The 12,584-nt window shown below is 38.5% G+C and overlaps 1 protein-coding gene across 9 annotated transcripts in view; it reads right to left on the bottom strand.

Moving 5' to 3' along the window:
• Positions 1-12,584, bottom strand: part of ADAM22 (ADAM metallopeptidase domain 22) — a 135,081-nt gene that overhangs the window by 113,569 nt on the left and 8,928 nt on the right. For all 9 annotated transcript variants that reach the window (XM_037385247.1, XM_037385249.1, XM_037385251.1 and 6 more), the window contains exon 3: positions 4,035-4,111. In XM_037385247.1, the coding sequence (XP_037241144.1) occupies positions 4,035-4,111 (77 nt within the window). The remainder of the gene's footprint in view (positions 1-4,034; positions 4,112-12,584) is intronic.

The raw sequence follows: 12,584 nt of genomic DNA, 5'->3' as shown, positions 1-12,584 counted from the left end.
ACGCCATTAGTTCTCTGCTGTTTCACAGGCAGATGAACACACCCTGGCCCAGGTCCCCTCAGACAGATCCACGTGGTCCACAGGTTCCTAGTGAGCTCTGCTGTTTAATTGCATAATTACAGCCCAAGGTGAGAGTGTACATGGACATGTGGCTACATTTAAGAAGAAATATTCTGCACAAAAAAAGAAACAGCCATTTGCTAAGCCACAGATGCCATCTCAGCATTAAAAGCTTCAAGGGGAAGGAATTAAGAAAACGAACAAATAAGCATATTTGATTACTACACAGCTCCTGCAAAGTTCCAGGTTGGGCAGTGCGAGGTTAACAGTTGGACTCTATGATCTTAAAAGGTCTTTTCCAACCTAAACAATTCTATAATTCCATGGCCAAAGCCGGACACATGCTGGAGGAGGGAAGGCTGCAAGCAGCACCTGCCTGTGCAGCCCAGCAATCAGGCCCTGGGTTTGCTGATCCTGCAGGCGGCAATAACGAAAATGGGCACCGAAAACAGCTCCACTGGATGCAGGACACCAAGGCAACGGATTCATAAACACACTGAGGCAACTAATACACCCCAAACCTTTGCGTCAGGGATTGAACCTTTTAAAAATACAACTGATTTGATCTGCAAGCTCCTTTGTAAATACTTCTGCCAGTTGAACAGGAAAAAAAAAGTTTTAAAAGAAACACTCTCTTAAAAAAAACCTCATTGTAGAGACACTATGGCAACTCGCAGAAGAAAGGAAGAGAGAACGAATGGTGAGGTATGTAGAGAAAATACCACCATCACTGCAAAAACTGAAACTAAACTGTACTGCATTGTAATTATATCAGCTTATTATTATTTTTTTATTATCATTCAAGGCAATGTTTCAGTGTATCTCACATCTGCATTTAATGTGAACAAATACGCACTCAAAACTGGTTGAGATCCAAAACAAGCAAGAAGAAAGCATGCAGATTTCAGTGTTAAATTAAATTGTAATGCCAGCTGGAAATCTTTTTTTTCCTTCCTCTCACTCGCATCCAGGACTGGCAGAACGTTCCCTTCCTGGGCCTCAGTTTTGCTGATGTCTGAAGGGTCAGTGTAAGGTCTGCTTTTTTATTTTCCTGCCCACCTCCTGTACCTTCCTAGCTTGTCCCACTGCAGAGATCAGCTGCTGGTTGCAAGCCACTGTTGTGAGAGCTGGCAGAGGAAGGGACTAGGAAACGAAAGCTGCTTCAGCGAACACCCAGATTCAACAGTAGCATCTCCTTTAGTGAAGCAGAGAGATAAAACAGAGAGTATCAGGTAATGGGGGAAGAGAGACAAGTAGGAGACCATAAACATTTCTGCCAGCCTCAAAGGTGAGTGTACAAAGAGTTGTCAAGAAAAATGTTGCACGAAAAACAAGAAAGTTGAGTGGTACCTATGATGATGGCAGAGGAGACAATTATCCCTGATGGAAAAAGAAGAGAAAGCAGTGTGTGACTCTTCAGAAAGCTGAGTAAGAACAGAGATAGGAAATACACAAACACAACAGAATACAAAATACAAAAAGGTAGGTAACAGGGGGATGTATAACAACGCACAGGCAAATGCAGCTGAGGAAACAGAGCAACAGTTTGTCAGATAGAAAGATGGATTTGAAGGGAATAGAGAAAACAATGCCCACAAAGAAAACAACAAAAGAAGAAAATCTATTTGCAGACAGACATTAGGGGGGCAGAGGCATATTTTAGTTTCTGGGTTTTTTTTAAAGCTCTCTGTTTGCTACTATAATTTTTAACTTTTTTCTTCCATAAATTGGGGAACCATATGGAAGAACGAACACTTTCACTGTGACTGGCCACCACTAACTAGAGATGCTCCTCACTTATCTTTGGATGTACAAGCTGTATACATCAATCTTTAAACAGCATGGAGACTCCAGAAAGGTTATCAGAAAGGAGAGCCTCTTGCTGCCTTTGTCAGTCTCCTATGTATTTTACATCACTTTTTCCCCCGCTCTGTCCCCCATACCTCCTTTAACAGTCCTCAAATGTGTATTACACGTAAGAGCTAATTTTACCACAGGGGCCTGCTTCAGCACGCTTTTGGTGTTAGCAGGGGTTCAGTTATAAATATTAAGCTGGTATTTTTTCCAGAGAAGAACTTGAACCTTGCTCCTTACAAGAATTCAACTACTTTTCGACTATAAAGCTACTGTGGGCTAAATTTGCAAACCACTTCTCAAAAAAAATAGTGATTTTCTCTCAAGAACCTTAAAAAATACATACAGAATATAATATGGATAGTAAGAATTGCAACAGAAGAAAAATATATACAGAATGAAACAGATTTTTTCACAGGAATAATAATAATTATGAATACATTTTAAATGTTGCTCTGGTATACTTGCCCCTCTTTTTGTTTGATGATCTGCAAATGCTATTTCACAGGTAGTTTAAATTTGATTCAAATACCATGATTGAAGCCAAGCATCTTGATTTCCTTGCTGCCTTCTTGTTTTCATTTTCCACAATTTGTGAGAGTACTTTTTTCACATCATAAAAAGCATAGCTCCTCAAGAAAAGTTCATATTTAAGTTGGGTTATGGCACTCTTAAGAACAATAAGGATACATTCTGATAGTCTTACTCAAACCAATACTGGTCTAATAACAAAGACAATAAAAGAATTACATAAAAATAGGATCCAGCTCAAAACAAATCAAATTTTAAACTTATGTGTTTGTGTGTGTGTTTATGTGCATATGTACATGTGTGTAAACAAAGAATGCACCCACAGAGAACTGCTGTAGCTCATAGAATCATATCCTTTTCATATACCATTAATAAACATCTTTACTTTTAAGATGACCTGAAATTCATACTGTAAGGACAATCCTGATCTTTCAGAAACTGTGACCACACCACTGATCTGACAGCCAAAGTATAAATAGGTTTGTGCAACGTACTCTCACTAAGGTATAAACATGCATACAAAATTGCTATTTCCAACAAACATTTCAATGTGGAGGATTTGGTGCTTTTCAGCAGAAAAATTTCCCTCTAGAATTCTTTTAAAATGCATTTGTTATAAAATCATACTTTTAAGCCAGCCTCTTTCCCTCTCCTTCCAGCAGCACAGTGCCTGTGTCATCTGTAACCAGCAAGGATTCACATGTGGTTTTTAACTCGTCAGTGCACATAAAGAAATTGCCAGTGTTTAAAATGTGTTTGCAAGTGAAAAAAACTGAAATTTGAGTGTCTCCCATAGCAAACGGTAAAGGTTCATCATTATAGCAGAAAAACTTGTAGCAATTGAGCACAAACTCTTACACTAAACCATGCAACATCAATTATTAGGAGCTAGATTACTTAACAAAGCATTTCTATTTACTATATTATTTATTATCTTTTCACTTCAGAGCAAAAAAACAAAGCAACTCCTATTTTAAAACACCTGTGCTAATAGGTTATTTCAAAAACTCCTTACTGAAAGCTACACCAGGTTTCACTTTAACTCTACTATCGTTCAATCTTTCCTCGTAGACTGGAGTTCACAGTGTGCTACTGCCTTATAATGCTCCTCTGTTCCCAAAAGACCGTAAACACATCCGGAGAAACTTCATTCCCAACTATCCATCTCATTCTTTTTTGAGGATTAGCTGTTGTGCAATTGCTGTCTCTCCAATACTTTACACTAGGTTATTAGAATGCTAATAGCTACCAGTTTTCAGCAAATCCATCTTTTAATATCCAGGAAGTCTCTACATGAGTATAGTCATTTGCCTTTATGGTAAGCTGAAAGATGACAAATGAAAGTATTATAAGACTGAAACATTATTTACACTGCAATAGCTACTGAGTAGTAACAATAGGAGTATCAAAGCCTAGAAGAGTACCTGAGAAAATAACAAAAGAATTTAAAATATACTACTAACAGATGAACTCAATACCTAGAAATAGCATTTCTGCTGTAATACAGCCTCTAAAGCCTCCACTGGAAAATTACATTTCACAGCCACCAGGTCTTGAACAATGTGGAGTAACATACAGTCATTACTTACTGGTTTAGCGTCACATCTAGGATGAAAGATGATCCAAAAGCATCAACCTGGAAGCTGGCTCGAGCAATGTGGGTAGACTGCAATATTGAAAAGACTGGAATTAGTATTCAGCCACAACAAAACATATCGTACAGGTTTATGAATGCAGAAATTAAATACATTTACTAAGGAACAATATACCATTAACCAAATAAAACTGCACCGAAACAGACAAAGCAGTCCATGATAACAAATAAAGATCTGTTTTCTGAATGTACAAGGCTTATTCAAGAATTCCCAACAATGTGGCCCATGACTGGGAGTAATCCCCCATCTCAGCCCATTCACACCATAGGCAATGGCTCTCTGAACTTCCATTCTGGGCAAAACCCTAAGTGGAAGAATTCCCCCGGCTAATGCGTTACTGGTTCCTTAACCTGACTCTGGACACACACCGGTGAAAGACAGCTCGATGCTACTGGTTTGGTCAGACCAGGATACATTCACAAATCTCACTGGCACTACCTGAAAGAAACTGTTCATTCAGACAGACTCTAATTTAAGCCTATATAGCAAGGTGATAGCAGGGGTCTAACATCTGATTAGTTGCATCTTCTGTAAAGCTGACTCACCACCCTGTAGCCCGTATCTCTTCCAAAAGGCTCCCAAAACACGAGCCCCCTGAGCAGTCACTAAAACCAATGAAAAATGGGTGCTAGAGAAACATCTCTTTCTTTCCTTCTTTCTTTCTTTTTGCCATACATTTTCCCTGAGTTAATTGCTTTCATTCAGTCCTATAGAGGACAAACACTGGAAAACTTTGTAACTCGATCTGCCAGAAATAGAACATTTATTCTAGTAGCAGTGGAAGAAAACACTCAGCTATCCAATGGAAACGCAACAGTTGTTTCCAGACCTGAAAACTCCCAAGAAACGGAACAGCCATGTTATTTAACTAATTAATAAGAAAAGCTACTTTCAGACATTTTGGATCAGTTTCAACTTTGTTCTTATTTTCTTTCCATTGAAATCTGCACATTAAGATTTGAAGCATGTAGACAGAGGAATCTAAGAGGAAACACTGAAGAACCACTTACAACTCTAAACTACACTTCTCTAAATAAATACAATACAGACTGGTACAAATGTAACAAATGATTTATTGAAAACTCTGGGAAACACAGGACAGGATGGGATAATGTGAATCATCAAATTCTCCCTCTCTCTAAAACTACTGGCAGGCTTTCAATAGCCATTAAATCCAGAAGGGTTGACAATACCAGTTTCCCTGGAAAAGAACAGCAGCAAGGACACAGAAAGTTGAGGGAATCATGACTTTTTTGTTTATTACATTCTTAGTTGTGCTACAGCAGAAATTTTTTTATGTCTACATCTATAAGCATAAGTATTAATAAGTAAAAAAGACAATAACCATGAATACATATTTACAAACAGTCGATTCCTTTAGAAAAAAAAAAACAGAAGGCAGCTTCTCTCATTAGAGGATGCTCAGGCTGAGTGCCTTCTATAAAACTGCCTAGCTGTGCCACTGCAGCACACCTACATGTGCATAATGAGGAATTCCACATATTTACATCACAGTTCAGAAGGTTGCAGTATTAGCTGGAAAGCTTCTTAGAAGCCCCCTCAGTAGATAAAATTCACACAGTCAGACATCCTTCCAGCTATCCCCATTACATACAACCTGCTTTGTGGCACAGGCCACCGGTCTTCGCTAAGTGGTTCTTGTAATTTCTGGATCATTTAAGAGCAACTCCTTTGAACAAATATATAATCTTTGACCAACTAACTTAATATAACATACAGTTTACCTTAACTGGGTAAATCATTCCAGTGATTAATTACCATTGATATTAAAAGTCTACTTACTATCTAAAAAAGCCTAAAGAAATAAAAAATAAAAAATAAAACAGAAGCTAGTCCCAAGTGACCCATGACACAGCCAGCTGGTATCTACAACGATGGATACCCACAGCACATATGGACACCCAAATGTAGGACCATCATTTAGCTGGTTTTGCCCTGTAGCAGTTAGCGCAGCCACAAATACAGAAAAAAAAAAAAAATCAACAAATTATCATGTTAGCATTTGCATTTCTTTCCCAACTCTCAGGCCGCAGAGTTTGCTTTGAATGATTTTAAAATTCCATCTTGTCTTGCTAGTTTTAGGCTGCTGCTCACAAAAAGGATGTGACAGGCTGAGAATCAAGTAAGGTACAAGGGGCTGATGCTGGTTTTGTCATTTCCTTGTTCCACTGCAGCACGTCTGCAGACCTTGACTAACCTTCATTTGCCTACCTGCACCACAACAACCATTTCTGACCAAAGGTGTAATGGCAGCCCAGTTGTTCACTTTTCATCATTACATTAATAAACGTAAAGAACATTCTACAGCATTTTAATTTTTGTTTGTTAACACAGCTACATATGCCATCTTTAGATCTCTGCACACAGTATAACTGAGCCTTCTACATGACCATATGCTGGTACCAAAAGAGAATTTTTCAGTAAGAAAGAATAGAAAAAGCCTAACTTAAATTTCTAAATGTACATATACTAAATGTAGCATTTGTCATCAAAATGTATTCACCCCATTCACTATAAAAGCAAAAATGACTATGGTTTTTCAGTCTGGTTTGGTTTTTAAATGCTAGGGATATTGCATCATATTGATTTGGTCTGGGAAATTTCCTTCCTTGAATATGTCTCTAAGATAAACAACTACAAGGCTAATGTATTTCTGAGGTGACCCTGGACCACAGTTGTTCCCTGACAGAAGCTGTTAACGTGGAATTAAGGGAAAAAATGCTTATTAATAAATGAAGATGAAAAACATTACAGAGATGTAACCACCTCCAAGACAAGCGGTGCAAACCCAGGAAGTTTACCTTTAGATTTAAGCTCAAGGGCAATCAAGCATATCTCAACTGTATCTCAAACCTACTGAGACACCAAGATGCACATTTTGGATAGCCAGACAAACTCAGCCCTTTCCAGAAACTGCAGCCCTTCCTTCAACTCCGATACGTGGTTGTAAAACACCACAACACTGCATACTGTGGGCTGTTGCTGAAAATGAGCAGTTCTGCCCCATCCAGGCCACGTGTTCCCACCTGCTCTCCCTTGTCGACTCATGTGACTGCCTAGAACGTCCGATAAGCATCAGAAAATTAATCATTAATAGAGTGGATCCATCTTCTGTTGGACAAATAAGCTGATCCAAATGAACTACTCATGCTGTGACTGTATAGATGCAATAGAACAAAGCTGTAGGTGACGCGCAAGAGAGAATGAAGAGGAAGAGAGATTCCCCCGTTCAATGACAACTAATATCTCACTCAGCCTAACAAAAACCTGCACCTTAAGAGTGCAAGCCAGTACATTTTCTTAGGATAACAATTCCCTTGAATATCTAATTAAGAACCACAAAATAAAGAAATGTATTTTAAAAAGTCTTGGCTCTACACTATTTTTAAGCCTGCCTGCTCAGTGAATAGGTTAAACGGCCAGCTGAAAAGTAAGCTTACACTTACAGACATTCGTCAATAAAAGAGCCCAAAGCAAAGAAATAAGTACTTTTATTCCACCTATAACACCTCATTCATGTAGAAGTGACAAGACAGACACCTGCAAAGGCTCCTCTGAACCACTGAAGCAAGACAATCAATTATGTCATTCAGTTCTCAAACCAAAGAACCTTCTCAGAAAATTTGAGGCTTTTTCAACAGCCATAGGTATGACACATCAACAGCTGACAACTGAGTCACAGGGAGTTCTTGGAGACCAGGAGGGATGCATTCAATGCAGAACATGAACAAGAGCCAGGAAAAGAGAACCTAACGACTTAATGGAAGAGCGCAGTGCCATGCCTCCGACACAATCAAAAAGTCCTGAAATTTTAATGTCATGCAACTGAAAAAGGAAAATATTGATAACAACTCTGAAATTAGCTGCAGTATTGCAGATGCAATTTCTAGTACCACATAAAGCATATTACCCTGCAAGCCTCTTCTACAGAAAACACTAAGCATCCCATGCATCTAATGCCCCTATGTGAGAGCCAACTTCTGTCAAAATTTGCGAAGTTTAAGCATCTCAGTGAACGTTTGAAAGGAAGCAAAAGTAAATGGAGTGAAAAGGATTATTTCAAATCACTAAGCACAAAGATATTTTATCTAAAACAAATATTAAAAGCTTGAATCCCAGAAAAACAAAAGTGGAATGCAAACCTTCCTGCCAAACCAAGAGGGATGCAATTCCAATTATTTTAAATCACCTGCTCCGTGCCTCAGGGATCACTGCAGTAACAGAGGAGATGGACAATCAGTAAGCAAGTATGACTATTTATTATTACAAAGAAACACAACAGAATAACGATAATTTCTGATACAGCCCCTTCAGCACCATTGCTGGGGATCAGCTTTCTCCAGAAACTGGCCCTGAAGAATAAGCACCTGCAAAGGGAACACACATACATGAACCGCGACCAACACATATCATTGCAGGTCAATGGTAAGACTCATAGCACTGTACCGTAGGCAACCTTAAATACGTTTGGAAGACTTTCATTTTAAATAGGTCAAATATTTTAACCAGCACTGAAATATTTACAGACTTCACACTTTCTTTAATAATCAAAGTAACAAGAATTTTAAAAGGAAGTATTTTAGAAATTTTCCTCACATAGTGTATAATCAGTTGGGTGTTGAAAGCAGCATACTAACATGATGACTAATCTTTTTCCTCATTAAAATAAGGAAAAAGAGAATTCAAACTATATTGTGATATAACGTGCAATTCCTCATAAAAGATGTTTCTTACTTCTGAAGTATCATTCATAAAGCACTTAGATGTTTCTTAGTAAGTTTTGCTGGAAGAGATACCAACAATTTCTATCAAAAGAGAACAACATCCTTTTTAAAAAAATTGATGAGAAAATCCTATTTATATACTTGACCTTCGAGGTAAAAAAAGTTTACATTTACTACTATTTATAGCATTGTGGTTTCTAATTAGAAGATTCTGATCAAATTTGTAGACTTGAAGGAAAAGCATCAAGAGAATCAAGAGAGAAAATAATACAGAATGTTACAGCAAAAAAAGAAAATCTATGCTTCAGAGCTTGTAAGAACAACAAGGTTTTAGAGCAGACATTCTGGGAGTCAGTCACATTTATAAAATAAGAGATTCCTTACATATGAATTTAATGTCCCCTCCACCCCATTTTAATAGGAGAACAGAAACCATTAGCTTGTTAACAACCCTTTAAGTGTGTAAAATGACTGTCTCTGAAGTTCAGTAAGGACACGAGTAAGTCCATGGGAAATCAAAATAAATACGTCAATGATATTAAATGAAAAATTAAACATTTTATGCAGATGTATCTAAAAAGAATTGGTAACTGTGGTTTTGAAAATAATTGTTGCACTTAAATTTATGCTACTGTAAAGGAATATAGTGCTAATAAGCACATGCACACATTACAAAAAGATTATTTTCAGCCTCAGTTGTGTTGTAATAAATCCAGAGTTACGCAGTATATTCTTGTGGTATGTAAAATAAGAAATGTGTTCAAAAACTTTTCTACTTGTAATGGGAAGAAAAAAAATAAAAACTTTGCTCAGAGGCACTAGGTCTAATAATAAAAATAAATATCTCCAAGCCAAATAATCTTTTTTAAAAATACACAATAAATTATAGATGCAACGTCATTTACTCAGGTCTTCTCTATTGCCATTTGCAAACATCTAGTTTTAATCAACAGTCAGTGTCACTGAACTGGACTCACATATCACAGCATATTAAAGAACTGCAAAATCTCATTTTTACTTGCCCTAGCATTCTCAAAATATTTATAGGCACTCATTTAACATATTAATCATCATTATTTGTCATTCTTCATACAAGCTCTCTCTTTTTAGCCATTGTGTAAATCTAAATATCTATGGGGCTTCCGGGGGGGGAGCGGAGCAAGTTATTTAATGAAAAAACTGCAGAATAGAATCATGGTTCGATGAAAAGGCTTTTACAGCTGCATCTTTGCGGTACATTTAGTAAACAAGTCATTTATTCTGAGGAAAGCCTAGAAATAAGAAAAGATTTTAGGAGGTCCGTGTTCATTTTTGAATCCTGGATCACAGACCTGTTCTCCATGCCAAATGAGGGTGGGGCAGAGGGAGAGTTAAACACCATCAGCCGGAGTGTGGTGCCATGGCTCAGTTCACTTCGGTGGGGTTTTGCCAGCTCTCGGCAGTTGAAGATCTTGACAAAGTCGTAAACATGACCTAAAATAGCTTTTCTCCGCATAAACATCATAGTATCTATGAGATCAGAGTCAGAAGCAAGGACTACTTGTACCTCTAAAATGCCAGTAATTATTCTTCTCAATAGTAAAAAAAAATAAATATTTTTAAATTATTTATTTATGGATTTGAAATCAGAGGCTGTTTGAATTTACTCAATATGGTAAAGTAAAAGAGGTACCCAGAAAAATATGGATGAGGGGAGCTGCACCAAGATAAAGCAGCCCTGAGCAGAAAGCAATGCAATGTATTACGCAGGTGTCACTACAGCAGATCCAATGCCCGGGTAGCAGCAGGGATCCTTCTGAGGTTCTGCAGAGGTGTGATGCCAAGCTCCAATGGACTAGGCTGTATCTGCTCGCACATCTCACCCTAGACCTCCACCCGGCACTCCAAAACCATGAGCATCTTTGAACAGTTACAATAAACTGACTAAGGAAAAATAATTCTTATTTTCCCTTGAAAACTTCTCTTCTTGCTATCCTTCCTTGCCTCCACTTCATCTCCCTCAAAAATTCACCCAAGGTTAAATGATGGAGCAATGAAGACAGGAAAACTATCAGGCTGTCACTGCCAGCAGATTTAGCACAAACTACCATTTGATCTCACAGATCTAAAAGGACAAATTTAAGTACTTGAAATGGGCAAGATGCTGCTTCCCAAGAGGCAACCTAACACTTGTTTCCAGCACCAGGAAAATCCCATGGTACCAGGTCTTACACTCACTGTGCTTTTAAGTATAGAGGGTGATGTTAATTTGACTTCAAGAAAATTTTAGTTATAATTTTTTATTTCCTATGAGACCAATTACTGTAACTTCTGTTGTTGTGAAAGTCTTCATATCCTAGTGAATGGAGGAACCACAAGAACCTTTGGGAAGTCATACTCCCTTTTTGGATCCTTTTCCTTTTTCTGAAAGAAAAGCAGCAAAGATTCAGGTATAAAAGGTCATATTTAACTAATGTGCAAGAGGTCTTAAATACATCGCTATTGGGCAAACCCAGAAAAACTGGTGACTGCTCAACCTCTTGTTTTTCAAATGCATTTGACGAGTTTCTTCCTCAAAGACTAATATCTGGGAAAAGTATGACCAAGTATGTTACTACGAGGGTAATTGATAAAGTACTGGGTTACAAATACGCAACAAAGGAAAGTCATGAATGAAAACTTGCAAAGGTCAGAGCGTTTTCCTACCGTAATTCATACAAAAACTGTGATGACTGTTGAAGATCACACTTCTAAAACCAGACAGGGAGCAGCACAGACAGCTCCATGACGCAGGGACACCGCAGTTTCCATTGCCCCCCACAGCAAGCATGGGTTTCAAAGGGTCAGATGCAACACGAAGAGCAGTGCTAGAAATAGCAGCAGTAGAGCAATGTGTCCCATCTATCTCACTAGATGCTACAGGTCTGGACTGTGCAGGTGAATCTTCTTCCTTGTGAAGAAGCGTGAGGTCAGAGGGAAAGGATTCAAACAAGGAAAATCTCTCGTCAATGGAATATCCCCCGTCCCAAGGATGCCTGGCAGTTTCAAGCGGGCAGAACCCAAACGAGCCACTACTCTTGCACAGCTGCAGCGTGAGGGGCAAACAACCGAGGCGCAACGCATCTGCAGGGGGAGGGAACACACAATAAGGGCAGCAAGTGCAGGCAGCACTTGAGGATGAATCCATCTGGATCACTGCGTCATTCAGCTGCACAAAGGACTATTGTCTCAAGGACACCACTCCGGCAAGAAGGAAGGCTCCATGGATCTAACAGTCAAGGCACTTCCCTCGCCGAAGCAGATGGCACCTTGAGGTCACTTTTAGCTGCATGTTTTCCAAGCTCTGAAAGGAATCAGTAACATTTCGAGAAAGGCCTGCTTTTCAGCATCTCTTGTAGGCTTCAGAAACAAAGGAACAGAGTTCTACTACTGAAGGAATCTGCAAAAAAAAAACCAGTTCACACTACCTTTACGTTACAAATAAAGCATTTAAACATAATATAAAGAGTGCACACTAAGTTTGCTCCTTTATACAACATTTGTCAGCAACACAACATATTCCAAACATTTTCAACTGGTCTTACATTTAGTTTGTATACAGAAGAAAGCTTCCAAAAGATTAGCTCTTCCCACTGGAAGTAACAAGCACTCTGACACCAAGAGCCTACCAACATGGCTAACTCTTCCCAGAAATGGTTGGGCAACAGCAGAAAGTTTACTAACGTTCTGTCAGCACCACAGGCTACGAAGAGCTTGACGA

This window comes from Falco rusticolus, chromosome 4 (genome assembly GCF_015220075.1).
Source record: "Falco rusticolus isolate bFalRus1 chromosome 4, bFalRus1.pri, whole genome shotgun sequence".
Taxonomy (NCBI): Eukaryota; Metazoa; Chordata; class Aves; order Falconiformes; family Falconidae; genus Falco; species Falco rusticolus.
The sequence above is the reverse complement of the archived record's forward strand: the minus strand, read 5'-3'. Positions and strand labels throughout refer to the sequence as shown.